Source organism: Callionymus lyra, chromosome 2 (assembly GCF_982586985.1).
Source record: "Callionymus lyra chromosome 2, fCalLyr1.hap1.1, whole genome shotgun sequence".
Taxonomy (NCBI): Eukaryota; Metazoa; Chordata; class Actinopteri; order Syngnathiformes; family Callionymidae; genus Callionymus; species Callionymus lyra.
The window spans coordinates 42090807-42106638 of record NC_141819.1 but is presented as its reverse complement, the minus strand read 5'-3'; the positions used below and the strand labels follow the sequence as shown (position 1 = coordinate 42106638).

The 15832-nt window shown below is 38.6% G+C and overlaps 1 protein-coding gene across 3 annotated transcripts in view; it reads left to right on the top strand.

Moving 5' to 3' along the window:
• LOC148087091 (cyclin-dependent kinase-like 5) overlaps positions 1–15832 on the top strand; it is a 40933-nt gene extending 25101 nt beyond the window's left edge. Inside the window, exons 10-18 of one of the 3 annotated variants that reach the window (XM_087785318.1) lie at positions 4393–4473; positions 6143–6309; positions 6902–7916; positions 8488–8592; positions 9431–9536; positions 10337–10433; positions 10517–10622; positions 12361–12522; positions 12813–15832. In XM_087785318.1, coding sequence (XP_087641444.1) covers positions 4393–4473; positions 6143–6309; positions 6902–7916; positions 8488–8592; positions 9431–9536; positions 10337–10433; positions 10517–10622; positions 12361–12522; positions 12813–13166 — 2193 coding nt within the window. In that variant the 3' untranslated portion in view covers positions 13167–15832. Of the gene's footprint in view, positions 1–4392; positions 4474–6142; positions 6310–6901; positions 7917–8487; positions 8593–9430; positions 9537–10318; positions 10434–10516; positions 10623–12360; positions 12523–12812 lie in introns of all 3 variants that reach the window. The other 2 variants (XM_087785316.1, XM_087785319.1) reach the window with 2 other exon arrangements.

Below are 15832 nucleotides of genomic sequence, written 5' to 3'. Positions count from 1 at the left end.
ACATGAAAACAAACTGTTGCAATAGTCCAGGCGAGAAGACACAAACGCATGGATTACAAGCTCGAGATCATGTTGTGACAACATTTTCCTAAATTTAGAGATATTTCTCAGTTGAAGGAAACAGTTTCTGGTCAGTTTTCTGCAGTGTTGAACTAGAGACATGTCTTTGTCAAATACAACACCCAGGTTTCTCAGGCTCAGTTTGACAGACTGACCTAAGTCACTCAAGTACTGACTCAACCCAAGTCTTGTGGTGGCCCGGCATTAAACGAAGTTTAATTATAAGGTTAACTTTTTTAATTTAAAAAACATTCGTTTGAAGTTGAGCATGCACAGTATATGCTTATTAACATCTAATAAAGCCTATACTGAAGTAAATATTTTATTAAAATATATATATATTGATGTAGAGCCAGTATCCACTTCTTTAAAAAACCTCTTTAGCGAGGTAAAAAGGAATTAGCAAGCACCGTTAGTCGGCCACCATGGATGTCGGCTTTTCAGGTGTTGTTGACGTACTCCCCCATGAACAGTACATCATTGAGTTCGTCCTGCAACATACGAAAGAGATGACCAGCATTGCGTTTTCTGGACAAAGCAGAAACAATACAATTTACAACCTTTTTCACAGTAATGGAATGACACCACAGCTACCTAGTGCTAGGACTCCAAAAGCCATCAGCAGGGTAGTACCTACAGACATAATTACCCTCTTCCATTTACCAAATAGATCAGACAGATAGTCAGACACAGGATTGTTTGTACCTGATTCACAAGCCGTTTTTTTCTCCGCCAATAATTTTAACCCATTCAATACAATCTGGACAGAGCCCCCTTTAGCAGTGTTGTCGTCAGAACCGTGCAACAAGAATCACCAAACATGTAACAAACACCCACTTTATTAGCCAGTAACATGTCCAAAGCAAGCTGATTTTGATTAGTCATAAGGGAATTCTGGTAAAGCTCATCAGTTAAACCTTGAATTGCATTCTGGGTGAGATTCTGCAACATCTGAATATTAAAATGGAGAAAATTGAAATGCGAGTTATTTTTGTTTTCGTTCTTAACCAAATTAACTGTATATATACATATATACAGTGATATGAAAATATTTGGGCACCCCTGTACATTTTCATTATTTTCCTCTATAAATCCTTGGTTGTTTGGATAGAAAATTCCAGTTAAATATATCTTATAGGAGACAAACACAGTGATATTTGAGAAGTGAAATAAAGTTTATATGATTTACAGAAAGTGTGCAAGAATTATTTAAACAAAATTAGGCATGTGCCTAAATTTAGGCATCACAAAAGAAAAATGACTCAATATTTAGTGCATCCTCCTTCTTCAGAAATAACAGCCTCTAAACGCTTCCTATAGCTTCCAATTAGGGTCTGGATTCTGGTGGATGGTATTTTATTCAGAATCTGCTGATATTGAGAGGAATTCATGCGCCCCTCAACTTTAACAAGATTCCCCGTCCCTGCACTGGCCACACAGCCCCACAGCATGATGGAACCACCACCAAATTTTACTGTAGGCAGCAAGTCCTTTTCTTGGAATGCTGTTTTCTTTTTCCGCTATGCATAACGCCCCTGGTTATGCCCAAATAACTATTTTAGTTTCATCAGTCCACAGCACCTTATTCCAAAATGAAGCTGGCTTATCCAAATTTGCTTTAGCATACCTCAAGCGACCCCGTTTGTGGCGTGTGCAGAGAAAAGGCTTTTTCCGCATTACTCTTCCATAAAGCATCTCCTTGTGTAAAGTGCGCTGAATAGTTGAACGATGCACAGTGACAACATCTGCAGCAAGTTGATGTTGCAGGTCTTTGGAGCTGGTCTGTGGGTTGACTGTGACTGTTCCCACCATCCTGCGCCTCTGTTTATCTGAGATTTTCCTTGGTCTGCCACTCCGGGCCTTAACTAGAACTGTGCCTGTGGTCTTCCATTTCCTCACAATGTTCTTCACAGTTGAAACTGAGAGCTTAAATTGAGTTGTTTTGAGGCTCCCATGTTGCCACTCTTCAGAGAAGATGCAAAGAGGAGAAACACTTACAATTTGCCTCCTTAAATACCCTCATGATTGGACTCACCTGTGTATGGAGGTCAAGGGTCACTGAGGTTACCAAACGAATTTTGATTTCCAATAATTAGTGCTAAAGGTATTAAAATCAATAAGATATAAGGGTGCCTAGATTTATGCACATGCCTAATTGTGTTTAAATAATTCTTGCACACTTTCTGTAAATCATATAAACTTTATTTCACTTCTCAAATATCACTGTGTTTGTCTCCTATAAGATATATTTAACTGGAATTTTTTATCCAAACAACCAATGATTTATAAAGGAAAATCATGAAAATGTACAGGGGAGCCCAAACTTTTTCATACCACTGTACCTTAATTAGGAAACAGAAGGAAACAAAGGATGTTACTTAATAAAGAGAAAATATAATTAAACCAAACCCAGTCCAGATACTTAAGAGAAAAACAATGAAGGGAAGAAAATAAATAAGAATTGAAAACAATAATACTGAATATTATAGAAATCAATCAAAAATAGAAATGACAATAATGGATAAAGGTAGAAAAAAAAAAGAACACCAAAATGAGAACCTGAACAATCAAAATACACATTAACTTTAATTATTATTATTTTCTTTTATAAACAAACAGTTTAGAGAATAGGATTCAAGATGAAGAAAACTGTGTGTGCGTTAGAGAACGACAACAGTAGGGAGGATCAGTGAGGAAAAGAGGGAAGTCTTAAAAGTCCAACCCCTTAGTAAAACCACTCCCACCAACCAGGAAACGTTCTTCCACAGCTCAGTTGAACTTCCGGCGGCTGACAAGACCACAACGTCTGCTAAGAAGCAATGTTCTTATCAGCAAGAGGAGCCAGATACTGTCCACAGACACATGAACTCTCAGTCGAGTCATAGAAAGTCAGAGAAAAAAATCTCACACAAATTTTATTTTTAACAATTAAATTTCTTTAGAATACCACAAATGAATGCCAACTTTTACAAGTAACGCAGCAAGTCTCACAAGTCAAATTTTCAACATGAAGGTTAAAGAGACCAAATCAAAACAACAGGTAAAGAGACACATTATGCTACATGGACCGAGACTCTACCAGCATTTTGCTGTGTGTCGAAGCCAATAATGAGGAGAGACCCCTCAATTGCTTAATACGCTTCCAACACCCTGTGGACGATAGGAGACCCCTCAACTATTCAACCTATTTCAAAACCAGTCGCTCTGGAGTCAAACTAACTCACAAATAACCAATGAGAATGTATCCATCACAATGATGTACGCAAAAATTTAGTAGCCCTAACTACACTGCCAAATACCTGAGGAGCCCCTCAACACAGAAAAACAATGAGATCTAACTGGCCTACACACTCCAGCTGGCAGAGCCTCCACACCAGGATATCTTCTCTACAGGAGAGCCCCCTCAATTCCAAAATATCCTCACATTTATGATAGCTACTTGGCTTACCGAAAAATTACATCCTAAAGTATCCTAACTATCTTAGTTAAGTATCTGGAAATATCTCAGATGCCCTGTAGGGGGAGACACCTAGCTACAGCCCCTACTCTGAATTCCAGGGGTTACCAGGTTGTGTAACCCCATCTTTTCTGCCTATCATTTCAACTTAAATTCTCCTCAAGCGTTCCTTCAACAATTCCTCGAGATAAAACGTCAACCCGGGAGACAATAATGTTTGCACTTAATAGAACAACAAACAACAGCTGACCATGCAATACCCACAAAAACGAGCATCAGCTTAAGAAAGCACTATTGAAAAATATAATCTAAATTTGCGACAGAACCAGAGACTTAAGTTATTCGTCCAGGCAACCAAAAGCCAAATTAAAAAATCTGTCCTAATCAAAAATCACAAACTAAAAAATCTATGTAACTTCCTGAAGTAAGGTATAGTGGTTGCCTGGAGAACAATCAGCTCAGACTTTGTCTCGGAAACAAATAGGCCTTCAAACCACCAGTCCACGCCAAGGCTCACGGCATATATGAAAGATTATCAGTAAATCAAGTGATTATTTGAAATGTGTGTTAAATCTAAATGATCGAGTAGAGTAAAGTTGTACAGTAAACATTACCTTATTTTGTCTTTATCTTAAAATAAGACACTTTTCTGGACTCACCAGTGAATTAAGCTCAGTGTTTAACATATTTTCACCTTTTGTAACTGTGTTTGTTATTCATTGTAAACTGCAAAAGAGTTTCTTTGTGTTGATGGATGAATTCTCTGAAGCAGTTTAGTTTAAATATTGTATTTAAGATTAAATAATTTAATATAAGATAAGATTCCTCCACATGAGATTGTGTTTGATGTTTTGACTGTGTGTTTCCTCTTTTAGTTCCCGGCAGTGAATCACCCTCAAACCCTGGAGCGCAGGTACCTGGGAATCATCGGAGGAGCCCTGCTGGATCTCCTAAAAGTACGCACCTGTGTGTGTTGTGTGTGTTGTGTGTTGTGTGTTTCTGCTTGCATCATGAGAGCGTTAAAAGCCTCCACGATTCCATTAACTAGCTGCTTGATAATAGCATCATTACCAGCGTGTTCACATCGTGACTGAGCCTCTTCACAACATCAGCGTCTCCCGACTCAAATCCCGGTTCCATGGCAGATTCGAGCCGGTAAACAGGAGCTCGGTGTCAAGAATGTGGGCTGTACGTGTGCACTTGTGCTTCTCCAGAAATAATGACTCACTGCAAACAGAATGTCATCCAAGGATGAAGCTCTGCAAGGACATAAATCACCCCGGTAATAACTTGTTTAACTGGACTTTAGAAGGTGAACGATTTTAGCCATGTCTGGGGAAGAAGAGGAATCTATGAAAGGATATTAGTGCCATAAGAAGATTAAATAGTTGAACTTAAATGTTTGAATAATAAATAAATAATTAAATTCAACAATTTCTACACTGAAAAGTTGAAGTTAAAGCAGCTCTGGGTAGTTTTGTGTACCTTAATATTTTTGAACTAAAATAACTTGTGATGACACAGCAACTTAAAACTAGTTAAATGACTCGTATACCATGACTTGAGGTGTTTTGTGTGATTTTTATTTTCACCAGAAAAGTTCTTGGGGATGGTGTGAACATGTTACATATCACGCTGATTGTGGTGGGGGGAGGGGTGAATTACGGTACAAAAACAAAGTTAAAGTTATGTCATTTACAAAGCCGTCATAACACATATCATATTTAATTCGTCCTACTGCTGCAAACCGGGTAAATGGCAACGTTTGCGACTTTTAGCTCATGGGAAATGAGGTCTCCCGTAGGGCTAAACACTATCAATCTAGTCCACTGGCGTCGCTCGACTTCAAATCACATAGAGCTGTTTTAATACACATAGAGCCTCTGCCCCCACGAACCCGGATAAGCGGAAAAAAGACATGCTAATTCTAATTCCAATAATTCGAAAATACATTTATTTATATCATTGCCATCTCAATGTTGAATGGTTGAATTTATCATTTCAAAAGTTAAATTATTTTGTTTTAATGTTGTTTTTTAAGCATTGAATTATTTATTTAATTATTATCTTTTTTATTGAAAGCTCGTATTTGTTTTCATTTTAATAATTTGTATTTTCTAAATTCAATGTTTGTTTTATCCATAGCCTTTTAAATTCAATGTAAAAATGTAAATAATTTAAGTTCAGTAAGTTATAAATTAAAAAATAACCAATTTAGAAAATGTATTCGTGTTTTTATTATTGAATTTAGAATAAAAACATGTGTAAAAAAGGAATTAATTAAAAAACACATTTGTTTTGTGGAAAATAACAATTCAACCTTTTAATATAGAGATGATGTTATTCAACAAAAAAAAAAGAAGATTAAGAAACAACAGCATTAACATAAAAAACAAATCTTTTTTTTAAATCCAAAGGTTAAACTTAAAAAACCTGAACTTTTGATATTCTGATGGCACTGATACCATAGAAATCAAATTTAGAGAGCAAGGACTAAAAATCCACACATGGATGTGACTTTTATGATAATGGCAGTGAGTCATCGGAGCATGACTGTTTAGTTTGTCAGTGCTGGATGTTCACAGTGTCTCAAGGACCATTTCTCTCTCTGTGTTCGTGCCACAGAGCCTGCTGCTGCTGAACCCGACCGAGCGTTTCCTCACCGAGCAGAGTCTGAACCACCACGCCTTCCAGACCCTGCGGATGGTGGAGCGTTCGGGCCCCTCCACACCTACACCTGTGCGCTCCTCCAAGAGAAAACCTCATCATGGAGACAACTCCACCCCCAGCAGGTCAATGTCGCTCCAGTGGGAAGAAACAACACTTATTTTTTACTACTTATCTTCTTTAACATCTGCTGAATACTGTATGTGTATGTGTTGATGAGATCATAAAGCAGAGAGTGACATCTAGTGGTCTCTCAAAATTAAGACACTGTATCATGAAACCTCATCATCCTCTTGTGGTTCATGCTAGCAGGTTTTGGAACGAATGTGGGGTTAAAAGTAGTGATGTGTATAGGCAAGATATTGACAATTTGTATCACAATACTGTAGCACCAATACAATATAGTGTATTACTGTAAGAGTACTATAGCTTCAAAAGCTGCTGAGGTTGACTGTATCCTCCCGTACTCAGTCATCAACAGGATCTGGTGGGATTTCATACTTCCTTTAGCTGTGGAGGATGTAACGACTGCTGCTCTAGCTACTATAGTTTCAATGCATCACAAAAATGAACAAAAGTGGGAATATTTGCACGTTATTTTAAATAAAAGATTGATACAATGCTGTTGAATATCAAAAGGAGGTGGTCGAAAGGGTCAGCTGTCTCTGAGTCCTCTTGTCGTCTTTTTCTCTTTCTGAGCTCTTTTCCTGTGTTCAGGAGTCACGGGGGGAAGAGTTCCACCAGCCATCGCTCCAGCAGCAGAGAGTGCTCAAGCCTGCCTCGGCAGGAAGAACCCCATCCCAACAACGAGGGGTTCCTTAACGGAAACATGCCGACAGCCATCAACCTTAGTCCGACGCTGCACCCGAAGAACTACCAAGCGCAGATGTTCAACCATTCCATGGACTTGGCTGGTAGCAACCTGCCTCACCTGCTCAGCCCAGGCGACACCAAGGGCAAGGGGGACTTCGACTTGAGCAAGAGCTCCGACGGTCCCGGAGCGAAGTACCTCAAGTCCAACTTCCGCTCGCAACAGCACCGGCATTCCTTCGTGGAGGGGAAAACCAACACGCTGCAGTCGGGCGACAAGCACAGTCGTCACAGCTACATGGAGCCCCACGGCAACGCCCCTTCCTCTAAGTTCTCCTACCTGAACCTGTCCAAGAGCTACGGGACTCTGAGCGACGCTAAGTCGGTGGGGAACCTGAACGACGTGCATCTTTACGCCGATGAGCCGACATCTCGCTACTTCCCTTCCAGCTGCCTCGACCTCACCGCCCCGAGCAGCCCGTTACCCCGTCGCGTGGAAAGACTGGGACCCGGCGGGATCAGCAGAGGAAGCACCCGTTCGGAGCGGGAGAGCAACACCCTGGACTCCTCTTATAGGCGCTCCTCCGCCCGACACAAAGCCTCGGAGGAGGCCAAGTCGCCTGACTCGCTGAACCCGGGGGAAGGGGGCTTGGAAAGGAGTCACGCCCACTCTCTGTCCGCCCCACACGACCCTTCGTCTTACGGTCAGGGGTACACCAGCCCGTTCTCCTCGCAGCAGCGACCGCACCGCCACTCCATGTACGTCCGGAGGGACCATCAGAGGACTCACGGGCTGGACGAGGGGTTGGTCGTTGGGCAGGGGATGACCACGAGAGCCAGCAGTCTGCAGCTTTTGTCTCCGCAGCTGCAGCATCGCACGCTGCCTCGCCACAGCTCGTCCAGAGAGGATGACATGAGTCGGGTCAGTCCATGAGCTTGTCTTATGACATCCTGCTTAAAGTAATTACGTATGTTTGCGGTGTCTAAATTAAGCGTTTCAAACTCAAGCACACAAGGGGCCAAAATCTTTTTCGAAATCCAGATCGTGATCCAAACCAAATTTATATAGGAAGTCTCTACGATATTCTATTTTAATTTGTTTATTGAAAGGTTGAATTTGTTTTTATTGAATCATTTAAATAAAAATAAAATAAAAAATAAAAATTGTAATAATTATTAATATAGATTTCGATATTCTAATTCCAACTATTCACAAAAAAAAAAATCTAAATTCAATATTTTTCTATTTGGAGCCTTTTAAATTCAATATAAAACATGACAACAAAAAAAACGAGTTTAGAAAATGTACTTTTTAATCATTATAATTCGAATATGAAACTCTATGTTTAAAAAAAAAATTAAATTTTCTTAGTAAACCATTCGGCGGGCCACATAAAATGCCCCTGGACCTTGAGTTTGACACACATGTGCTAAGTGGTTTGTGTGTGTGAGATGCTACGCTCAGCTTACATCATGCTTCGTCATGTCTCCAGCAACAGAGCGAACAATCACCCACTGAGGTCCACAGCAGACCCCCGATAAGAGACTCGTCCAGGGACAACTCTGCATCTTTTCACACACAGAGGCAAAAAAGCGAGGTCCGACATTCTGCCTTCACCCACCATTCCCCACCCACATCCAGTCTTCCGAGAGTGCGGATGTGGGTGGATTCTGCTGTCATAAGCTGCTCTTTCTCTCTCTCTCGCTCAGCATCTGATGCCTCTTCATTTTTCTCTGTGTGCTTTGCCTCCCTCTCATGTGACGACTCACTGCAGACCAGCTCGTCATCACATTCTAGAATAAACACTTAGCAGCTTTTGTTTATGTTTACAGTCAAACTATTTAGGTCAAGCTTTGGAAGTAGATCAGTACCATCAGAATATGAAACAAATTTAACCTTTCAAATGTTGAAGCCTTTTCTTTTTTTTAATCAATTTAAGTCAATGATTTCAATATTGAAAGGTTGATTTTTGAAGTTTTTGAAAAAATATAATATTAAGATGGAGGTAAAATAGTTCCACCTGACGATATCAAGAGTACAGAGTTAATTGATCATGCAATGATGAAGAAGAACGTAGCTCAATACTCTTTTCGTATTGTTTGTTGGCACTATTATACCAACAATTTAAATATAAAGGCTAAGAATTAAGTTATATTTAGTTGTTTAGAAAATGTTTTTTTTAATTATAGTTAATTAGAATATTGTACTCTTGATGTAGAAAAAATACTCATTGTGAAAATATTCTTATTTTTTCTATATACAATTATTTAAAAAAAAATTAAACCTTTTTTTACGATTGAATTCATATTTTCCACATTTAAAATGTTGATATTATATTCTGATGGTACTGATATTTATATCAAGCAGTTAAAATCATATTAGATAAAGAAATTGTTAAACTTCCATGTTATAATTTCTCTCCGATTGTGACTCAGGTGGGCTTGTATCACGAGCAACAGTCAGAAGAAGGAGGCTCTGCCAAAGAGAACCGTAACATCTACAGTGAGTCCATGCCCAGGAGGGTGGGCAGCTTCTACAGAGGTGGGTTCTGGTTCTGTCATACTTTTACACCTCTTCTCAAGACCTTCTTACAATTATGACCTACATGTGTGGATCACTTTGTTTCAATTATTTTCAAAGTTCATCAATGCTCTTTGAAAAAGTAAAGTGATCTTTTATTTTTTACATGATTATAGATAAAACAAGCTACTATCTGTACTATGTATCTCACCCCAATATAATTAAACTGTGTTTTTTTTCATTTGTGGATCACTTTTATGCTGTGGAGATTAAAACATTTTTGTTATTATTTCATATTTTATTTCAGAAAATTGCTTGATAAACAGCAAACAGCTCTGCTAAATAATTCTAGAGCAGCCACCAAATGAAAGGTTGAAACAATCCATACAAATTAGAAAAAAAAAGGACAACGATGAATGTACAATTTTACATTCTTTATTAAGTTATGTGACATATTTTAGTTTAGAAAATGTAGTAAAAAGGTTATATCTTGTTAAGAATCTAATCTTTTCCTTTTTTTCTTTTCAGAACAATATAATATGTATTAAGTTATGGTGCATAAATTAGTATTTTTCGAAATTATATAATATTTATTCTTTTTTTCATAAAAATGTAAAAAAAAATACATATTTTAAATCATTGCTGAACTTTACTTTTTTATGTAAATTGTTTATCAAAATGTTTAAATAACAACAACAACATAATAACAATTCATTGATAATCATTTCCATGATTTATTGCCTTTGACGTTCCATGTTGAGACGACATTTTGATCATTTACGGCAATGTGTTGTGTTTAATAGTCCCGTCTCCTCGCCCAGACAACTCCTTCCACGACGCCAGAGGTCAGAGTCGAGGATCAGGGGAGGGCAGCAACATGCCCAACCATTCCAAACGTCAGCCGGCGTTTGACCCCTGGTAATACCTGATAATTCCCCCGGGCGATTGTGATAAAAGTCTGGTTTATGTAGCGTAACACACATGTTCTCTGTTACCACCAGGACCGGCCCGGACACTGTTGTGCTCAACACCACAGAACCGTCCAAAGAAAAAGAAAAACAGGGTTTCTTTCGAGCAATAAAGAAGAAGAAGAAGAAAGCTCAGATGGTGAGTGACAACTAGTGATGTGTTGATGTATCATGAGGTATATATTGAGGTATCATGATACAGTGTCTTCATTTTGAAAGAGCAATATTTTTGTACTGAATTTAAAAGAAAAAAAAATTGAATCGTGAAAATGTATTTTGGAATTATTGGAATTACAATAGCAAACAATTGTTTTTATTCTTTTGTTTTAATCAAATACATTTTTTAAATGCGAGGTTTAGATAAAGAAATTAGGTAATTAAATTATTTCCCAAAAATGCATGCAAAATGTTTCCCTTTAAAAAAAAAAGAGTAATTTCAACATTTAAAATGTTAAATTCAACGTTGAATGTTTAAATGTCTTTATTTTATCATTAATCTCTGTAAATTTCATGGAAATCTATTCATCACTATCAGAGATATTTTACCAACGGACGAACTAACGCACATGATAAAAGTTGCTTTAATTCCAAATGTTTCCTGAAATAGAGTCTTGCTGAGTTTAGTGTTTAATGAGGACGTCGGAGGACACATCTGGAAGGAAGACACTTTCTCAGGGAATAAAAAAAGCAGCCTGTGATGTTGCAGCAATAATTTAGCATGAAGCAGGTGTTGCACCATTTACTCTTCTATTTCTGCTTGATGTTTGCTCACATTCCAGAGGAGGTTTAGTGTGAGCGCGAGTGTAAACACAGTCTGCAGGAGTCAGATTTGATTTAGGAAGAACAAGATAGATTCATTTGACAGATTCTTCTTTGATTCAAATAAAGATTTTATATTGTACTCAATAATAGTGAGAGGATGTGCACTGACATCTGAAATGAAAGAGATGTATGAAGAAATAGACACACTAAGTTGGGGGTGTAAGTAAGTAAGTAATTTATATTTGTAAAGCGTTTTTTTCAGACCAGGGTCACAAAGTGCTTCAACAACAGAACAATACACAGTTCAAATACAAGGTCAAGGTTAGAGGGTCAAGACAACATAGAGACAAACACAACAGCCCCAAGAAAGTTAAGGAAAAGCCTGCACGAATAAGAACATCTTCAGATGTTCAGTAGATCATCAAACACAGAGGGAGAGGAAGATCGTTCCAAAGCTTAGCAGCAACAATGTGACTCTAGTGAGGGTCTGTCAAGTTTAAAGAAATAAAAGACGATAAAAAATATGCTGAATTAATTGTGAAAACTGGGGGGAAAATGTAAAGAATTTTAAAAAAGCTTTAATCTTCAGTTATTTCTTTGTACATGGCTTTGTGTGTTTGTGTGTGGATGCATGTGCGTCTGTTTGTGTGTGCATGTGTTTTTGTGTGTGTGTGTATGTATGTATTTCTATTTGTGTTTTGAAAGTGTTTGTATTCATGTGTGTGTGTGCACGTATGTGTGTGGTGAGTTTAGTTTGTGTGTCTATGAAGCGTGTGTTTGTCTGTTAGTTTGTGTGTCTGTGTGTGTGTGTCGGGGGGAATGTTTTAAGTACACAGATCAATCATTAGATTAGGAGCACCTTAGAAATCAGTAGTGGTCTTATAGGTTGAACCTCGTGGGCAAGTCTTAATGAGTATTTAGCACCCTTGACTCACATTGAGGTAGTGAGAGTGCCTTGGTTCTATCCTTAAGTTATTTTCTGACACTCATATGCACGAATATAATTCAATAACTCTCAGTCCAAATAAAAGAAATTAATAAATAAAAATGCTGTTTTGTGGAGTATGAGTCACTGTCAGGTTGTGTGACTCTCTGATGTGATGGCGACATGTCAGGTCCCCGCCGAGGGCGTGGACACCATCATCCAGAAGTCCTCCAGGTCGTCGGGTCACCAGAGCAGCCGCCACAGGACGCGAGACAAGAGCAGAGAAAGAGAGCAGGAGCGGGACAGAGACAAGGACTGGCCGCCTGAAAAGTTAGCAGATTCACACTCGCCGGTAATTTATCGCATCCATTCTACCCACAAGAATAGAATTGTTGCAGTGCATTATGGATCATGGTAGCATGAGAGAAGTTCTTTAATCTGCCATCATCAGGAACCCCTTTGACCAATTACTTCAATGAGTTTCAATCCCGGTAATCCTTGAATAAATACACAGGACTGCTTCTCCGTATAAAACTCTATACAGTCCAGTTGCCCCGCTTTGGAACCGCTTGGATAACCATGACCTGGATGAATGAGGTCCTGCACAGGCAACTCATGTTATTTTGATACTGTGATCTCCAGAGTCAACCCCTCAAGTCCCTGAGGAAGCTCCTCCACCTCTCCTCGTCTTCGTCCAACCAGACGGCGCCGTCCGACATGCGCTACCAGCCGCTGCCCTCTTCGTCGTCTCAGGGAGGGTTCCCGGAGAGCCGGGGTCACTCCGGGGTCAGCACGCCGCAGCTGAAGAGCAGACAGGCGGCTTACCCGCTGCCCGCCCAGCTGGAGTCTGGCTGGCACTCCACCGCCCTTGGCCGCCCCGAGGGCAACCCTTACCCTGAGCAGATGAACATCAAGGGAGGACAGAACGGCCACGGGTTCGGACGCTCCAGGTCCAGAATGCCAAATCTCAACGACCTGAAAGAGACTGCTCTGTGATCTTTAACATTGATCTTCAATCTGCAGCTCCCACTGAACTCTCTCTGCTTCCATCTGTCGCTTCCACCGCTCAAGACACCAACACACACTTTCATGCACGCACAGACATATGCACAAACACATACATAGACACACACACATAGACACACACACATGCATGCACTCACAAACAAACACATGCACAAACACACACGACTTCACAGAAAACCACTCTACAAATACTACTTACTTACTTAATTACACATAGACACACAGATACAAACATACCAGATCAACACTGCTTGCAAACGGGCCAAAAAACTTTAAAGGTCTTTTTAAATGTTTTATGTTTGATAGAATTTATAACAACTTGTGTAATTCTCACTATCATTTTTATGATAAAATATAAAGTCATATATCTGTATATAATTCAATAGATTCTGTGTAAATTCTGTGTATTTTTCTTTTCATATAGAAGAGATGAGTGCATAGAGGCATTTGTTACCAAACCTTTTCTTAAAATCAACATTTTAACATGCTGTAACGTCACTGTAATAACACAGAAGCACTTCTGAAAAGACAAATCCTCAAACCTGATTCATCGTCACCTGTTCAGCTGACCGATCTGCAGATTCACCTTTCATGGCTTTTTCTGCCACTATAACATGTTTTTTTTTGTAATTTGTAAAGGAAGATTAATTATTTGATGAAGGAACAGAAAAGCTGAAATAAAAAGCTGGAAAATACAAGTGGTACAAAAGTACAAAAAAATACAAAAAGGATATAATAACGCAAAAATAACGCAACACACTCGCCAACAATCTGTGCGCTCATGTTCACTTCCTGTTCCTCCTGCGCGCTAGACTTTAATTGAGATTTGGCACTCTGGGAGGGGCATTTAGGAGACACCTCCCACTTTCCGATTGGTTGGGTCAGAGCCAGTTCGAGGCAGATTAGGGCGGGTCATCGAAGCTCAGAAAAACATAAGAATTCAGCTATAATGGCGGTACAATTGTCTCACACTGTTTACTGAACCCTAGATTTTATTCTTGTAAAATCATAATGTCAGCTTTGTCAAAATCTCCAGCAACCACTTAAAAAGCTTCTAGCATCCTTTCAGCACCTGAGTCCCTTGATAGTTAAGCTTAAAAGTAGGTTGCCGGCATATATTATTCCCATTTTCCAACTCAACTCTATCCGGTTTGTGTTGTGTTTCCACCGGCCCAGTACGTGGAAACAGATACTATTTTTAGTGCCTGCTTCATTCTGGTTACAAGCAACTGAGCCGTCACAAAAAAGGTGATGTCGACCGACTGTCAGCCAATGATTGGTCGGAAAGTCACTTCAATCAAGAGTCATCAGCACGACTCGTAACACAAGAAACAAACCCTGACAGTTTTTTTCCAAAAAGTAGGATATTTCGATCCAGATAGTTGTTCCGTGGTCTGTTGACCATTGTCTCAAAGTTTCTCTGTGCTTTTTTATGACGGGCCCTTCCACCTCCAGTAAGTATTGGCGCCAGTGGAAACACAACACAATAGAGAAAAGTCGAGTCTTGCTTATGTCGACTAGGGCTCTAATTTGTCAGTCCCAGATCAACACAAACGGAAATAGCAGCCTTTTTGCAGGCTGAGGATGTACTTTAGGAACCAAAAAACCCGCCAAAATCAGTATTTTGTGCATCTTCAATTTGAGTAAGCTATTTGAAAAGAGTTGCCTTTTTATATAAACAAATATAAATAATTATTCACCCCAAGTGTGTAATTGCATCGGAAGTATATCAGTGCCATTAGAATATTGAGTGGTTGAATTTAACAATTTAAATGTTTCATTAGCAACTTTGTTCTTTTTAGTAAAATGTTGTTGTTGCATTTTGAGGCATTTCATAATTTTTTGGATTATTTGTTAGCATTTAATTAAATGACTTGTATATCAAAAGTTATTACATGATATTAATCTATTGAATAATCTATTAATTCTGATTTCAATAATTGATTTCTAAATTAAATAATTAAAATTAATTCTTTAAAATTCAATAATAAAATGTTGCCACTACTATACCAACATTTTCTGTTGAATTCGAAGGATTAAGAATCATGAAAAGATTCCAATTTTCAAATTGAATAAAAATAATACCTGTTAATATAATACAAGTTGCTGAGTTTTTTTTAATAAATCAAGCTATAGAAATATATATTTGAAATGTTAAGTTAGACCATTGAGTATTCTGATTGCACTATATTTTTTGTGCTGATAAAGGTGTTCCATGTCTACCGTAGAGTTTTTTTTAATAGATTGCTGAGTGGATTTAATTCACACATACCTTATTATTGAAACACAGAAACGAGAAATACTTCGGTCTTATGGATTTATTCCATATATTGAGCAGCTTTCAGGACAAATAAAATACATTCAAGAGTCCATGTTACTGAGCAATACTTACATTTCTTTTGGCTAAATTGACCTCCGTTCATCTCAAATTCATCTCTCTGTGGAACACTAAGTATTATATTAATACTATTGTGTTTCCCTCCGAAATGAGCGTCACCTGGTCCATTTCAGTAGCAAAGTCAATCTGCTTTTTTTTTCTCGAACAAACCCGTCACTGACCGATGCGTGAAGGTTTTAAGACTATTATTGTTTACATGTGTGACAGTAGATCTTAAATAAAAGTTATTTCAATTCAA